General features: G+C 49.5%; 1 protein-coding gene and 1 long non-coding RNA gene across 4 annotated transcripts in view; both read right to left on the bottom strand.

Annotated features, from left to right (window-relative positions):
• Positions 1-8,193: 8,193 nt before the first annotated feature.
• Positions 8,194-10,715, bottom strand: LOC144615753 (uncharacterized). The gene is made up of 3 exons (XR_013554348.2): positions 10,696-10,715; positions 10,278-10,525; positions 8,194-8,434 (listed from the first exon to the last, which is right to left on the bottom strand). It is a non-coding gene; the product is annotated as an uncharacterized LOC144615753 (long non-coding RNA).
• LOC132678061 (long-chain-fatty-acid--CoA ligase ACSBG2-like) overlaps positions 10,704-16,926 on the bottom strand; it is a 32,153-nt gene continuing 25,930 nt past the window's right edge. Inside the window, exons 11-14 of one of the 3 annotated variants that reach the window (XM_060629968.3) lie at positions 14,771-14,991; positions 12,453-12,592; positions 12,056-12,302; positions 10,710-10,788 (exon numbers count right to left, since the gene is read on the bottom strand). In XM_060629968.3, the coding sequence (XP_060485951.3) occupies positions 10,715-10,788; positions 12,056-12,302; positions 12,453-12,592; positions 14,771-14,991 (682 nt within the window). In that variant the 3' untranslated portion in view covers positions 10,710-10,714. Of the gene's footprint in view, positions 10,789-12,055; positions 12,303-12,452; positions 12,593-14,770; positions 14,992-16,926 lie in introns of all 3 variants that reach the window. The other 2 variants (XM_060629969.3, XM_060629970.3) reach the window with 2 other exon arrangements.

Genomic DNA, 16,926 nt, shown 5'->3' with positions numbered 1-16,926 from the left:
CCGCCTGTGGCCAGCCTTTGTGACATCACTGTGGATTCCGTAGCCTGGATCCTCGATGGCGACGTGGCCTGTTGCTGCTTTGAAGAGGCCCGTCTTAGGGGACCGGGGTCTACCCAAGAAGGCCCTTCACTATCTGCACCCCACCCCCCGACCCCAGCCAGTGGTTCCCAAGGTGACAGCCCCCAGGGAGGAGGCAGCAGCAAAGTCTTGGGTTTCAGTCTGGCAGCTGGAGGGACTTTATAGTCTCTGCCCGGCTTTGTTACAGCTTTGAGTGAACGTGTTCACGAGGGAGCCTGACAGGGAGTAGTGAGACAGAGGAGGCAGCCTGGAAGGCACTGGCAGCACGGAGGCTAAGGAAGCCGACTCTTTCAAAGAGCTAGGCAAGGTCAGCAGAAGGTCGACAAGGACTTTGATTCCCTGTGCCTGATTGTTCATGAATTCATGTGTCCATTCAGCACCTTCTGGAGATAGACTAGTCTCCCAGATGTGTAGGCAGCTATATTTGCACAGATTGTTGGACCCTGTTGAGGCCGATTCGCACACAGATCATTTAGAGGCCTCTTTGGCTCCTCAGAAATTTAAACATCGCATTATCGTGTGACCCCACAATCCCATTTCCGGGGATATACCCACGAGAATTGGAAGCAGGGACTCGAAGAGGGTTTGCACACTCCCGTTCAAAGCAGCATGGTTCACAGTAGTTCAGAGAAACCCACCGTCGACTGGTGGATGAAGGATAAATGGTGGTCCATCCGCGCAATGGACTATTACTCAGCCTTCGAAAAGGGAGGACGTTTCTGGCACCTGCTACAACGTGGATGAACCTTGAAGACATTATGCTCAGTGAGATAAGCGAGACACAAAAGGACAAATACTGTAGGATTCTGGTCCTGTGAGGTACTTAAGTCAGATTCATAGAGACAGAAAGGTTGCTGGGGGTGGCTGCTGAAGTTCCAAATCTTGATTGATTTGGAGGTGAGTCACGTGAGGGGGAGAGCCAAGGTGGTTTCTGGCTGAAGCCACATGGTTCTGGGGCCAGCAGTGGGAGCCCCAGCTTCCTGCTTTGGCCAGCAGTCTCCCGAATCAGCAGCTTCTTGGGTACGAACAATGTTCCTGATCACAGCGGGGACGGTGTAATTCCACCGTCAGCCGCTGTAGAGGTGATGGAGCCTTCTCGACGGGGGGCCTAGGGGTCGTTCCTGCACATCCTCCTCCAGCCTTATGAGCGATTCCCACCCCCCAGCTTTTTTGAGCTGTAATTTACAAACCATAAAATCCACCCATAAATCCACCCAGTGCAACAATTTTTAATAAAGCCATGCGATTGTGAAGCCATCACCATATTCTAATTTTTGGCTGCTTCCATCACCCTGAAAAGACCTCATCCCAGCCTCGGGCAACTGCTGATCTGCTCTCTGTCTCCATAGCTTTGCCTTTATTAGAAATGTCCTATAAGCAGAGTAATGCATCGTGTGGTCTCTCGCGTCCGGCCTTTTCCACGTAGCGTAAGTTCATCTGCACGTGTTGGTTGTTCGAGCATTTTTATGGTTGAGTGGCATTCCATTATTTGGACGTACTATGTTTTGTGTAGTGACTCATTGGTTGACGGACATTCGGATTTTCTCCCAGCGTTTGGTGCTTATGCATAATGCCGCTATGAACATTGGTATCCAAATTTTTGCGTTATCTCTCCTTGGCATCGTATATACGTGGGAGCTGAATTGCTGGGTCACATAGTAACTCCTTGTTTAACGTTGGAGGAGACTTCTAAACTTGCTTTCCAAAGTTGCGGTGCCATTTTGCATTCCCACCAGCAGAAACGGGTTCCGGTTTCTGCACGTGGTTGCCAACACTTGGCGTTGGGTGGGTGGGCGTAAAGTGCTGTGACATTGTACTTCCCACTTGCACGTCCTTGATGATTAATGACATTGGGCATCTTTTCACATGTTTAGTGGCCACCTGTCTGTCTTTACAGAAATGTTCCATCAAATCCGTAAATTGAGTCATTTGCTTTTTTATTGTTGAGTTGTAAGTGTTCTTTACGTATTCTGGCCACAAGTCCTTAAACCGATACATGATTCTTTTCTTTTTAATTTTTTTTTTTGAGAGAGAGAGCAGGGGAGGGGCAGAAAGAGAGGAAGAGAGAATCCTAAGCAGGCTTTGTGCCCAATGTGGAGCCTGACATGGGGCTTGATCTCATGAGTGTGAGATCATGACCTGAGCCGAAATCAAGAGTCAGACACTTAACTGACAGAGCCAGATACCCCTAGCAGATACATGATTCTTAAATACATTTGTCTTTTTACCTGCAGAGTTGACGTTTATTTGCCAGTATCTTTTGAAGGACAAGAGTTTTTGATTTTGGTGAGGTCCGTTTTTGTCATTTCTTTTAATTTGTGGTTTGTGCTTCGGTGTCATATCTAAGAAATCATATCTCAGAAACTAATCCAAGGGCACATTTATCCCCCCTAATGTTTTGTAGTTTTGGCTTTTCCATTTAGGTGTGCGATACATTTTGATTTCGTTTTTGTGTGTAGTGTGAGGTGATGGTCTAAGTTCTCCGAAGTGTTTTGTTTGTTTTTGGCATATTCCATCATTATTTGTTGAAAAGACTGCCCTTTTCCCATTGAGTCACCTTGGCACCTTTATTAAGGATTAGTTGACCATCAGTGTGAGCTTGCATTTCAGGACTGTCTGTCTTATTGATCTCATACCACAGTTTCGGTCAGTAGCTTTGTGGTAAGCTGTTAAGACAAAAGTCCTGTATCTTTGTTCTCTTATTAAAGGCAAGGATCTGGTGGATGGAGGGACAGGACAAGGAAGTCATCATGGGGGACATAAGGATTACACGGACTCTGAGCCTGCAGGCTATTTGTGACAGCATGGGAGGGCTTAAGAAAATGACAGGCTCTGAGTTCAAATTCGTATCTCAAAGCAGTTTTCAGAGAATCAGTGCTGTGGATGTTTTCGGTGATTTCTTACCTCTTCTAGCTTCAGGTTGCTGAATTATAGCGTGGCATGAATTCTCACCAGGTCTTTGTGTGAAAGTCAGGGCATTTGCTGAGTTAGAGGGACCCTGAGAATGGAAATATTTGGAATGGTGTCATTTGGGAAGAAGACTGTATGATTTTGAGTGCCCGCCCTGAACTTTAGAATCCCACTCAGGCTCCCTTGCCAGGAAGGAAGAAACAAAAGGCAGCCCCTTCCTGCCATCTAGAGAGGCAGTAACCTTGCAATAGAAGCCAGTTTGCACGCTGGCTCCCTCCTTGCCTCCACACCGAAAAGGGAGTGAAGTCTCAAAATTACTTCAGGAGGCCACTTACAGTGCCAAGCCTTGGGATGAAAAATTGCAAACGACCTATAAGATTTGGGTAATGTAGAAACGGGCAGACGATCTGGGTCCTACATGTGGGGTTGGATTCCGAGGGTGCTACACCGGGAAAGGAGAAATGAGTTTACCCAGATAGGTGTGCGGAGTAGAGGTGGCAGCTATATTAGACTGGCTCAAGCAGCTGGGGGTTGTTCTGGTTGTAAGTGGGGTTGGTGAACTGAAAGCTGAACTCAGTGCCGGCCTTGGTGACTACAGTTGAGATGCCAGAAGGAGAGAGACCGAGCACAGGCGGGGGAGGGGCAGAGAGAGAGGGAGACACAGAATCCGAAGCAGGCTCCGGGCTCCGAGCCATCAGCCCAGAGCCCGACGCGGGGCTCGAACCCACGAACCGTGAGATCACGACCTGAGCCGAAGTCAGACGCTTGACTGACTGAGCCACCCAGATGGGCCCTAGCATATTTTTTTTAAGTGGGAGAAAAATCAAGTTTATGTCTTTTTTAACATGCCCTTTAAATAACTTATTTTGAGGCCATACTAAGTTCCGGGAAAGTTTCCAAAACACTCTGCAAAGACCTCTCCATCCTCTGTGCAGATGCATTTCCTCCGTCACCCACTGCCCGCCCCCCGCCCCCACCAGATTGTCCGTTAGTCTTTTTCCGAGAAACCTGCAGGTGTTTCGCACAACTATCCCGAGTGTGTATCTTCTCCAGACAAGGACGCTGTCCTACACAAGCAGCACACAAGCCTCCACATCAGCACATCACCATGTCCGCCTGCCCATCCATTCCTCGCATCCCATTCTTATTTTCTTAAGTGATCCGGTACGGCCCCCCTTTCTGGTCCAGGGTCATGTGCCCTTAGCTGTCATGTCTCCTCAGACTCCTTCGGTCTCCTTCACGCCCTCTCTGTCTCTCATCCCTGGCCCGGCTTGAAGAACACGGGCCTTACCTTCTATAGAGTGAGCCCCATCTTGGGTTCGCCTGCTGTTTCCTCTTGACCAGACTGGGGCCACGCCTCTGGCACTTAAAGGAGCCACAGAGGGGCCCCATGTAACTGGCCTGTGTGGTTCACTTCCTCACAGCAGTTTGGGACCTGCAGCTCAAAACCCCAACTTTTTTCTTTGACTTGGAACAGACGATTTTCTAGGTCCCAAGGGTACGTTAAATTATATTGATCATTATGCACCATCAGAAGGGAAAGACAGTAGCAAACTCAATTTCCTACACAGCCAGTTGTTTAAAATACACCTTAGGGGCACCTGGGAGGCTCAGTTGATGAAGCATCTGACTTGGTATCAGCTCAGGTCATGATCTCACTGTTGGTGAGTTTGAGCCCCGTGTCGGGCTCTGCTCTGACTGCGTAGAGCCTGCTTGGGATTCTCTCTCTCTCCCTCTCTGTCTCTGCCCCTCCCGTGCTCATTCTCATTCCCTCTCTCTCTCTCTCTCTCTCTCTCTCAAAATAAATAAACATTAAAAAAAATAAAAATATACCTTAAATAAGCATATTTTTAGCCATTTAGAGCCTGCTTGCTTTGTATATCCCTTGAAACTTTATGCAACATGTGCCATATAAAAGATAAACTCCAGAGCTATAAGAGACCCCAGGCCACTGTGCCCTTTGGAGCCGTCGGACCCCAAAACTCCCTGCCCAGCTGCTGAGCAATATCACCCAGACAGATAAGCCCTCTTTCTCCTGGGGTGTGAGGGTGGCCCCTTGCCTTCCTCTGGTCCTGGGCGGTAGCCTCTGGAAACTCTCATGCTGTGAGGGACTTCCCCTGCACTGGAACCAAAGTGTTGCCCACATAAAGCTATTGTCACCTTGTGGTCATGCTCAGACCTGGTCCCTCCAACTCGCAACAGCTTCCTTGGAAGGAATGGGACAGAAAGCACGCTATGTTCCTTTTTGCGTGGTCATCAGGAGGTGACATAAACCTTGACCACCTGGTCAAGTTGGTGTCTGTCAGGCTCCCCACCTTAAATTTATCTTTCCTCCTTCTGTAATTGATCGGAATTTTGTGGGGAGGTATTATGAGATTATACCATCTTCCCCATTATCAAACCTCCAGCCACTGACCTTGGTACCCGGTGATGACCCCTGTTTGTCCATCCACCTGCATACTGATTGCCAGATGGAGATTTTCCAGTCCCACTATTCCTTCTGTGTTATTAGGGACTTTGTGTTACAATAGTTATAACCAGTTATTCTGTGGGGTATACTCTGTTATTGTCATTATTTGTTTTGATACTCAAATTGCCCCTGACGTGGCCAGCGGAACGTCCTTCAGCCTGGTTCCTCTGGCCCTTTGCCAGGCCCCACCTTTTGTGTTTTGTTTCATTTTGTTTTAGCATTTTACTTTCTGGCACAAGAAGTTCCAGGCTCTTTCTTGGCCCTGGAGTCAGACATTTCCCCAAACATCCCTGGTTCCTTTTAGCAGTAGATGGGATTTAGAAGCCAAGATCTGGGCATTCAGTGTGCTAACTGCTGCTGGGCCCTTGGAGCAGACGGAGATAGAAAACACGTATGTATGTATGTATGTGCATGTATGTACACAAAACTACGTGAGTGTGTACTTACAGACCTAGTAGATACATATAACACACGTCTATAGTTTTGTATCCGTGTGTATGTATTATAAAACTATGAGTTGTGCATAACCTCCAGTTCAAATATAATACCTCCTCATTCTAGCCTTTTCCTACGTTTCTTCTCTGGCAACGAGAAACTTGGCTTCCACTTTTTAAAAATCTATTTACTTATTTGTTCAGTGTATCCAGCCTCCTGACCACACTGTTCCTCTCCTCAGCCTGCCATGTCTGTGTTCCCCTCGGTTCCACACCCTTGGCCTCTAAGCCTGCCCCCTGCTCCTCCCTGTAGCTGCCACCCTGCCCCCTCCTCACATTCTCAACCACCGTACTAACTGTCCCCTGCCCGGAAGAGAAAATGTCTCTCTTACATATTTTTATATGTAAATATGAATTCTCCCATCTCTATCACACACACATATCTTTTTTCTATAGTGACATGTATATTTATATGTAGTCGATTCTTGTTATTTGTGGTAGTTATGTTTATACAGGTGCTGTGAATACTGGATTAGCAAATATCGAACCATTGCTCTTAGGAGAAATACAGAGTCAGGTTCCTGGCAGCCTCTGTCACAACATTTTTATGAACTGATCGCTACCTGACCTTGTTTATTTGTGTTTTCTGTTCAGGGGCACCTTAGTTAATACACATTATTGATCCATTTGCATTGAACTCATGGCCAACAGCGCTAGAATTCATGTGTGAATGAAGTTTATCTGACACCTATATTTTCTCTCCCTGGGCTCATCATAGCCTTCTTGCACTCAGGAACACTAGGCAGAGTTTCAGCACTAGACTTGGGGGCCACTTTCAACAGTGAAATCACCCAACAAACATGCAAAAAACACGGTGCTAAAGAGACTCCCAGAAGGACGTGCATTTACATTGTGAGCTCAAGCGAGAAGCCAAGGCAGTACTGTGTTTGACCTCAGCTGAGAATGTGAATGTTGGGCACTTCAGACTTTTCACTGCTCTGTGCATGTCCACAGATGACCACAAAAGTACAGGGAGCATTGATTTGGGGGTTACAGGTAAGTTTTAGTGAGTGCCAAACTTGCAAATACAGAGTCTTCAAAAGAGGAAGATTGACTACACTTACATATTAAAAAAACAGACCTACCAGATGGGTAAGGAAGCCCACCAAAAATGACTTTACCCTTATATGCATTATTATTATTATTATTATTATTGCAAGGAGAATGTCTTCATACATTTCTGATCTATTTATACTTACATATATATAGATATATAGATAGAGATAGAGATATATATTTAATGTTTATTCATTTTTGAGAGACAGAGTATGAGCAGGGAAGGGGCAGAGAGAGAGGGAGACGCAGAATCCAAAGCAGGTTCCAGGCTCCGAGTTGTCAGCACAGAGCCCGACAGGGGGCTCGAACTCACAAACCGTGAGATTATGACCCGAGCCCAAGTTAGACGCTTAACCAACTGAGCCACCCAGCCGCCCCTTTACTTTTATATTTCAAAAAGAAAAGGGGCCCTGGGACACATGTGGGTATCTAGAACCTTAAAAGACTGGAAATTTTCTTCCTCCTGTCCTAATAGGCTGTCCTCCTTTGGCCTGGGAGGTGCCTCCCCCACTGGTCTTTCAGGGACCAACACTGTGGATTTATTGTGTCAGCTTTGATCTGCCTGTATATGGACTTGTGGATGAAAGAATGAACTTTTTTTTTAAGTTTTTATTTATGTATTTTGAAAGAAAGTGTGTATGTGAGAGGGGCAGAGAGAGAGGGAGAAAGAGGATACCAAGCAGACCCCACGCCATCAGCTCAGAGCCCGATGCGGGGCTCGAACTCATGAACCGTGAGCTCATGACCAGAGCTGAAACCGAGTCAGAGGTTTAACTGACTGAGCCTCCCAGGTGCCCCTGAACTTCTCTCTTCTTTAAGTTTCTGTTATTTTGGACCTTATGATAACAGCGAGACTCATCCCCAGAGATGGCATTCCTCAAGAATCAGCTGTTAACCGAGACTTGTGGGTGCTTCGATGGTAACAGTTTACCTGTATTGAGGGCTTTCGGGTATCAGATGCTGCACTCCGTTTGCGTTCTCTGTGTACCTTTACCTGTGATGGTGTGAGTCTTCCACAGCCACCCTGTGAGTGGCGGTGGAGGGGGGGGGGGGAGGATTACAGAGCCCCACCCCCTCCAGACTCAGAAGGTTGAACTCACATAGCTAGTCAGAATTTGAACTCAGAACTGATTTCAGAGTCTGAACTTCTCAACAAAAGACAAAATGTTTGAATCTGGCCCCAAATCAGGACGTGGGATGCTGAAATGCTTTATTATCGGAACTTATTGGAAGAGTTTCCAGGTTGCTTCTAGGAAGATGAGTTGGCTTGGGGACCCACTTCCTCAGATGTGCGAAGGCTTTCCTCCCATCCGAGTACTAACCAGGCCTGACCCTGCACAGCTTCTGAGGTCAGATGAGATCAAGCGTGTTCAGGGTGGTATGGCCATAGACTTGTGAAGGTTTTTCTTTCTGATGCCTCAGCGCTCTGGGGAGAAAAAACTCGAATTGGAACCCACAAGATGAGAAGTTCTTTTTGTTTTTTATTTTTTTTAATGTTTATTTATTTTGGGGAGACAGAGAGACAGAGTGGGGGAGGGGCAGAGAGAGAGGGAGACACAGGATCCGAAGCAGGCTCCAGGCTCCGAGCTGTCAGCACAGAGCCTGACGTGGGGCTCAAACCCATGAAGCACAGGATCATGGCCTGGGCTGACATTGAACACTCAACCAACTGAGCCACGCAGGTGCCCCGAGAGGTTTTTTATAGACTTCCCCATAAGCTTCCCTGGGATCATGCCTTGAAGGTTCACAGGAATTCAGAGATCTATGATGATCCAATATATTCCTTCAAAAGGCATGGCAGGTCCCTGAGGGGGCACCTCTTCAACAGACTGACCCATGGGGAATCTGGGCTTCTTAAAAACAGGAGAAAAAACCCCTACCCAGAGGGATCTTCCTGTTGGAAGCTGGAGGGAGAGGAAGGATAAGTTATTACCTGGAGAGACTTGAAATCTGTGTGTTCATTCTCTGAGATCCCACAGTTACCATAGGATGAAAATATTCCTGAATGAATGTATTAGTTTATAAGTTAGAAAAACAGTTGAATCCCTCTCCAGTGAACTCTAGAGCAGTGCTGTCCATGAGAAATATCATGTAAGCCACCTATGTAATTAAAAATCTTCAGAGCACCCTGGTGGCTCAGTCGGTTAAGCATCCGACTTCAGCTCAGGTCATGATCTCATGCTTCATGAGTTCGAGCCCCACGTCGGGCTCTAGTGCTGACAAGCTCAGAGCCTGGAGCCTGCTTTGGATTCTGTGTCTCTCTCTCTCTCTCTGCCCCTCCCCCACTCATGCTCTGTGTCTTAAAAATAAACATTAAAACAATTTTTTTTAAATTTTTTTTCTGGTAGCCACATGTAAAAACATAATAGGTGAAACTAACTGAAGTAATATATTTTTGTCACCCAGTATGTCTAAAATAGTATCACTTCAACATGTAGTCAATATTTTAAAATATTAATGAGGTATTTTGTAGTCTCTATTTTATACCCAGCTGTCAAATCCAGTCTATGTTTGGACTTATGGCACGTCTCAATTTGAATGGCTGCCATCTTGGTCAGCACAGGTGTAAAGGGTCCATCTCCCACCCCCATGTCAGTGTCAGGTGGTCTTTCACCCAACTGCAAAGTGCAATTGGAAGTCTTGCAAAAGATGCGGAATGATACACATGATTTGTTTAGCTGCTGGCCTCGCCCATGAGACTTTGGCAGATGAAGGTGTGGAAGAGTGAGGCCAGTCAACAATGAAGAAAAGGTGTGATGGGCCGAATTATGCCTGCCTCCCCCCATCCCCCGCCCCGTCCTGATTCATCTGTGGAAGCCCTAACCCCCCAGGACCTCAGAATGTGACTGTATTTGAGGATAGAGTCTTTACAGAGGTGAGCAAGCTAAAATGAGGTCATTAGGGTGGGCCCCGATCCAGGATGACCAGTGTCCTTGTGAAAAAGGGAAAGGTGGACACAGAGACGAGATGAGCCTCAGAACAAGCCAACCCAGCCGGTACCTTGCAGGGTTCTTGGCTGCAGAAGCCCCAGCAGGCTGCTACAGGTGAGCTGGCTGGGGGCATCAGCAGGCAATGATTTGAACATGAAAAGTTTACCAGTGGCTTTTAGGACAACTGAGAATTTGTTGTGCCGTCCGTCTGCTCTTGCATCTAGCTGGGTTCCCACAAACCTATCAGGGACCCTTGGTGTTATGGGAGCTCCCGTGGATGAGACTTGGGGAGAGGACAGGGGTTAGTAGGTGGGAGTTTTTCAAGACCCCATCCCTTACCATCTGTGATGGGCCAACATGCATCATTCCTTGGGCTCCTGGCAAGTAGCAGTCTCCCCCCACGAACGTTCCTAACAAAAGGCCTCCTCCACATGAGCTACGAAACATTTGAGCATTTTAACAGCAAAACCTGGTCCTGGATGGGAAGATTGCTCTGCTCCTTCTCTGAGATGAGTAGAAAAGGCAGGAGGAACAGCTAACAGCCTTGGCAGCCAGCCAAGAAGGAGTGTGCACGGCTCGCCATGACCCTGGTAGAGAAAGCATGAGTTGAGGCCAGAGCCAGGGCCCCTGGGAGCCGTGCGTGTGTGCGCGCGTGTGGCCTCTGCAGCCCTGCCCACAGCCCCGCCCACAGCCCCGCCTGCCACACAGGGGAGACCACCTCCATTGGCCCAGCCCAGCCCAGCCAAGCCAGTCTCACCATTGGGACAGCCGAGAGGTCAGTAGTAGAAGCTTTCAATTAGCCTTTTGTATTTCTGGGCCACAAAATGTCTCCTAACCTTTGTCGTCGGACCTGTCGAGAAAGGAGAAACCAGTTCCAATGTGGGGATGAAATAAAAGCCCACATGTCCTGGGGGGGGGGCAGCAGGGTCCCCGTGTTGGGGGCTGGCTCTCCCATCGACTTCCTGGGTGTGTTCCCTCCACCTTCAGTGCGGGGAGTGATGAACTCTCCCTCGCCTTGGGCTGCAGTGAGGACTCTGTGGGCTGGCAGGTGCACAGCACGCTGAGCTCTGTGCCTAATGTGGACGGCGAACCCAGCAAAGGGGGTGCACCGCCCCCCTCATGTTCCAGGTGAGGAAACCGTCTCAGGGCCAGTAGCTCTGAGGTGGCCCAGCATGTGCCCGGCGGGGGCAAGGCATGAATTCGGGAGTGGTCTGATGCACGGCCCAGGCTGCTCGTAGGCTCTGGGTCACTGTGGGGTTCAGGCTTCCCCAGCCGTGTCCTGAGCAGCCCCATGAGGGCTGCATTTTCAACTCGTAGTTGAAAGGACCAAGGCTTGGAGGGACAAGTGCCCCCTCGAGGGACAGGATTTGAACCCAAGTCGTTGGAGGCTGTGTGTTTGCCGTTACTCTAACTCTTTGCTGTCCATGCCATCAGACTACAGCTGAGTGCTGAGAGCAAGCCCCAGAAAGGACACTGGTAGGAGGCAAGACCTCCGCCCGTCCTGGAGAGGGCAGGGTGCAGGGGGCAGACAGACCAAAATCAGCCAATACATGGGGTAACTCCAGATGATGATGTGTTACAGGGAGAAGATGGCGGCAGTGTAGGAGGCGTGCCCTATGAAGGGCGTCAGTGAGTCACGTCAGCTAGGATGGCCAGAGGAGGCCTCTCTGAGGAAGTGTGCGGTAAGGTGAGACCTGTAGGTGAGACCTGGACAATGAGAAGGAGCCAAAGAATTGAGGGGGAAGGGCATTCTAGGCAGTGGGCACAGCAGGTGCAAAGGCCCTGAGGCAAAATTTGCCTGGGGAGTTGTGGGAACAGCAGGGAGGCCTGCGCAGTTGGGGTAGGGTAAGTGAAAAGGGAGAGGTCAATAGGAGAAGGGTCATGCAGTCATAATGAGCTTGGCTTTTATTCCTAGAGTGAGAGACATGCTGCCCTGGGTAGAAGGGACCTTGTGTGTGTGTGTGGGGGGGGGGGAGGATCTGGGACACCAGTGAGCTGGAGGTGGACCCTCTGACCCCCAGAAAAGGGCACATCTCCTTAGAGCCCATGTAGTCCTGGACACTAGCCAGGGGCCAGCCTCCAAGTGCCAAAGACCACCTGCTGTCCAGACTGCTCACCCAGCTCTCCACTGGGGACAGAAAAGTCCTTCTCCAGGATGGCCCACTTCTGGATCCTCTGTGCATTGGAGATGGCTTCCTCATTCACGGCATCTATGCCCTCCTGGATGGCCTTGTAGACCAGGGGGTCCCGCAGCTCCAAAATCTCAGAGACGGTGGACACGTGGCTTCCCAGTTTCCGGCAGAAGTTGATGGCCTCTGAGCTTAGCTCGTCCAGTGGCTCTCCAGTTATCCCGTCCATCTTACACTGCCCCAGGAGACCCTCGTCACCACACCCAGTGACCGCACACGCTTCCTGGCCACCCCTGCGGACCAGGAAGCGGATCTCGGACCCACAGGGGCGCACCCTCCGGACCCTGGGGCAGAGCCCCCCCCCAGGACAGCAAACCCACGTTACCTTCAGTGTCAGCACGATGCTCAGAAAGTTTGCCTTCTCTCCCACTAACATGGCATGACTGATCATGGGAATCTTCTCTTTAACCATGTTCTCAATGGGAATAGGGGCCACGTTCTCACCGCCGGCTGTGATGAGGATTTCTGGAACAAAGCATGGCTCGGTGAGGTTTCAACAGAGACAGTACAAACGCCCCGCCCCCTCGAGGATCAGAGGGGATCAGAGGGGACGGATGCTGGCACAGATGACCACCCTCTTAGAAAACCCCAGAAGCAGAGGACCACCTCTGCCCAGGGCCGGGACTCCCACCCTGCCCTTCTCTAGCCCACAGACCCAGCGTCACTCTGCTCCTGTTCCCTCGCCTCCTTGAAATTCCCAGCAAATGTCCGAGTCCTGTGCACAGGACACTTGGACAGCGCTGTATTAATCCATTGCCAGTTTCTTGGTCCTCTGTACCCTGATCCAAGCCCTCCAATGTGTCTCGCTTGGAAGACAGCGACATGCTTCTGGCTGTGCCCCCCAAAAAACCCAAGTCCTTAGGTGGCATCCCTAACTTGGGCAGACCTTAAGAGAACTGCGTCCCTTTTCCTCCCGGCCACTCACGTTCTCCAGGAGCTCCTCCTCCCACCCCGGCTATGCTCCCTACTTGCTCTGTCGTCCAAGGATGCCGGCTGCCTCCTGTCCCACCCACCCAAGGCCTGTCTTATCTTTCAGCTGTCCGGACCGAGGTTGTCACGGCAGTAGTGATAATATGATTGTGTGACGGACCCCTGTGCGGGTGTTTGCCTGTGACTCGTCTTCCGGGTAACCAGCCCTGCTGTTTCCGTAGGGGACTCTTCTCCATCGTGCACGCTTGTGGTTTGGGCCAGGACCGCTAGGATGAGCACGTGACCCGGTCTGACCAGTCAGTGTATTCCATTCTCTACAGCGATTCACTTCGAAATGGGATCCAGTGAGAGTCAGACCTAAGACTTTTGCTGTCCCTGAGGGTTAGGGTGAGCCTTGAGTGTTGGCGGCCATCTTGTCACCAAATGGGAAAAGCCTCTTCCAGAAGGACCCCAACACCAAGGACAGCTCAGTAAGGGAAGGATAATGCCAATTCCTTGTGATGTTGTTTCAGCACCTGGATCCACCCAGGCCTGAAGTGAGACCTTTTTGGACTTTTCCATTTTTGTGCCAATAGTTTCTCTTTGTCACTCAAACGTATATAAGAAGGGTTTTCTGTTGCTTATCATGGAAATGATGCTAACATAGTCCGCTTAGTGAATAGTTAACTGCCTGTGTCAGGCTCACTGTCAAATGCTCTGTCAACATCAGAGGTTGGCAAACTATAGACTGTGAGTCCAGTCCAACCTTCCATGTTTTTGTCTGACCACGAGCTAAAAATGGTTTTTATTTATTTTTATCTTGTTTTATTTATTTTATTTTATTTTATTTATTTTATTTTATTTTATTTTTTATTTTATTTTATTTTTTAAATTTAATTTAATTTTTATTTTATTTTTTTATATTTTATTTTATTTATTTTATTTATTTTATTATTTTATTTTATTTTTTATTTTATTTTATTATATTTTATTTTATATTTTATTTTATATTTTATATTTTTTATTTTATTTTATTTTATTTTATTTTATTTTATTTTATTTTATTTTATTTATTTTTTGAGAGGGAGCATGCAGAAGCACACACAAGTGGGGGAGAAGCACGGGGGAAGGTGGGTGGGAATTTTAAGCAGGCTCCATGGAGCCTGATGCAGGGCTCAATCCCATGACCCTGGGGATCATGACCTGAAACCAAGAGTCAGATACTCGACCGACTGAGCCACCCAGGTGCCCCTGGTTTTTTATACTTTTAACCGGTTGGAAGGAAACTCAAAGCATAATATTTGTGACACGTGAGGATTATATGACATGGCCACGTCTGTTTGTCTACATGTTGCCCATGGCTGCCTTCGTACCCCAGTGGCCGAGTTGAGCAGCTCTGACACAGCTCTCCGTCCATCAGATCCAAAGAATATTTGCTGTCAGGCCCTTATCAGGAAGAGCTGGCTTATCCCTGCTCTACAGCAGTTTCCGTTCATCCTCACTGAATTGTTACAATTATGTCGATCTCAGAGCCAGCATGGGTGTCTCCCCCGGGACCCTTCTTTCCGGGGCCAAATGCTGGGCGCCAGGGAAGAGCTGAAATCTGCAGAGGGGTTGTCACTGTACCTCTGTGGGGGCCCTCCCCCGGGTAAGGTGGGGGGCTGGGAGCCTTTGCTGGTGAGGGTTCGGGGTCAGCCTGCCTACAGGAAGCCCCTGTGGGGCCAGCCCCAGTACCTTTGATGCGGCCGGTGATGTAGAGGAAGCCCTGGTTGTCTGTGTAGCCCAGGTCCCCGGTGTGTAACCAGCCTTTGTCGTCGATGATCTCCACGGTCCTATCTTCCATATCTAGATAGCCCATGAAGACGTGCCGGCCCCAGATGCAGATCTCCCCTATGCTGTCCTTGTTCTTCTGGTACAGCATGTTCTTACATCCATCCATGACTTTGCCACAGCTGCTGGGGGACGGGAGGGGGGAAATCAGGGCACAGAGAGACCGGGTCACCCACCCAGGTCAGCCCGGGTCTGCAGCCCAGGCTCCAAACGCCGCTCAGCTGACCCACGCGGGATCTGCTGTCTCACCCCCTCCGGGACCTGGTGGGCGTAGAGAGTTCCGAGGAGAAGAAATACAAGTGGATTTTAAATATATGCAAAGATTTTTTTTTCAACCTCACTCATAACAAAAGGAATGTAAATGAAAAGTTGTGTTGAGATACCTTTTTTTTTTTTTTTTAGCGCAATATATGGTACGTGTACAAAGCGCTTGCTTCAGCGTCGTTTGTGGTGATGAAAGATGGAGAAAAAGCCATACGAATCCCAGCAACAAGAGGCCCCGTTGAGTAAATGAGGGTACGTGCCCCCAGCGGGATACCACGCGACTGCTGAAGACAGGGCAGCTGTGTGCTTGGATAGGGGAACGTTCTCTACCGGGTAAGAATCTCTCACCTGCCAGACCCATTGGGTTGCTGAGCGTGGGTGGTGAGTCAAGACTGGGTGTTTGTATGACAAACCCAGATGGTGAAGGACACCGGGTTCTCTGACTTCATTGGTTCCCAAGCTCCAGAGAGCAAGTAACAGTTGAGAGAAGACGAGTTTTGGGTTCATTGTCACGTGGAAAATACTTTGGTTTGGGATAGACGTAGATACATCCCGTCACTGCTTATGCAGAGGTTAACTCAAAGGAAATGCTGTGGTGGCTTTGCCCTCGGGAGGGCGTTAGGGGCTGAATCGTGCCCGTCACTCCCCCTACAGGTTGGGGCACAAGCCCCCAGCATCTCACAACGTGACCGTGTTTGGAAGTAGGGTCACTGCCAGTGTAATTAGTTACATTAAGACGAGGTCCTACTGGAGTAGGGTGGCCCCCAATCCAGCCGGCCTGGTGTCTTTCTAGAAAGGGGAGGTTTCTCCTTCAGACACGCATGTGGGGGGAACCATGTGAAGATTAAGGCGGGGATCCGGGTGATGCGTCTGTAAGCCCTGGAACGCCAGAGGTGGCCAGCAAGCCCCAAGCCCCACCCCAGACGCCAGGGGAGGGCCTGGGGCAGATTCTCCGTCACCCTCAGAATGAGCCAGCCTGCCCACACCTTGACCTTGGACGTCTGTTCTCTGGAGTTGTAAGAAAACGTTTCCCTTGCTTGAGTCTGTGGGACTTAGTTATGGTGGCCGTGGCAAACTCACATCGCAGACTGGAGATTTGGGGTGGGCGGGAGGGAGCTTTTCACCGCGTCATTTTATGCCTTCTGAGTTTGGGGACGAGGGTCTGTATTCCTCATTCATTTAAAGATGGAGGCCGGGACTTGCACCTTTCCTCTGGTCCCTTGTCTTTAGGGAAGGACTGCCCTTTGGTTTTGGAGAAACTGCACTGGGCATGTGGGTTACACCCCAAATAGGCCTCAGATGGGACTTCGGAGTGGGGAGGGGGACGCTGAGGTGCAGAGCTCCCCCACAGCGTAAAAACAAAGGGCAGGAGGTGGTTTCGCCATGTTAGGAAGATTGAGCTTACTTTCTGCCAAGTTCAGAGGCGGTTGGAACCTGGCCAAGCGTGAAAGGCAAGCTGGACTTGTGATATGAGGGCAGCAAGGGGTCAGAGAGAGATGGTGGGAGCTCCTGTGACTGTCAGACCCAAAGAGAACTCGTCTTTGGTGTTCCTCCTGTTTCAGTGTCGCTGGGTCTCTACTCCTGCAGCCTGGGACCAGCTGAGCTTGGGAGGAAGCCATGGGGGCCCATGGACGTGTTTGAGGGGGAGCATGGCAGGGATGAAGGGTCCTGAGGTCTCAGGAGGTGAACCTGAGGTGGGCGAGTGAGCCTGGGAGGGCTGTCTGCAGGCAGAACTCACAAATTACAGTGGGGGAGACCCTGGAACATTCTAAGAGTCCTTGTCTGTGGGCTCTCTG

This window comes from Panthera onca, chromosome A2 (assembly GCF_046562875.1).
Source record: "Panthera onca isolate mPanOnc1 chromosome A2, mPanOnc1 haplotype 2, whole genome shotgun sequence".
Classification (NCBI taxonomy): domain Eukaryota; kingdom Metazoa; phylum Chordata; class Mammalia; order Carnivora; family Felidae; genus Panthera; species Panthera onca.
The sequence above is the reverse complement of the archived record's forward strand: the minus strand, read 5'-3'. Positions and strand labels throughout refer to the sequence as shown.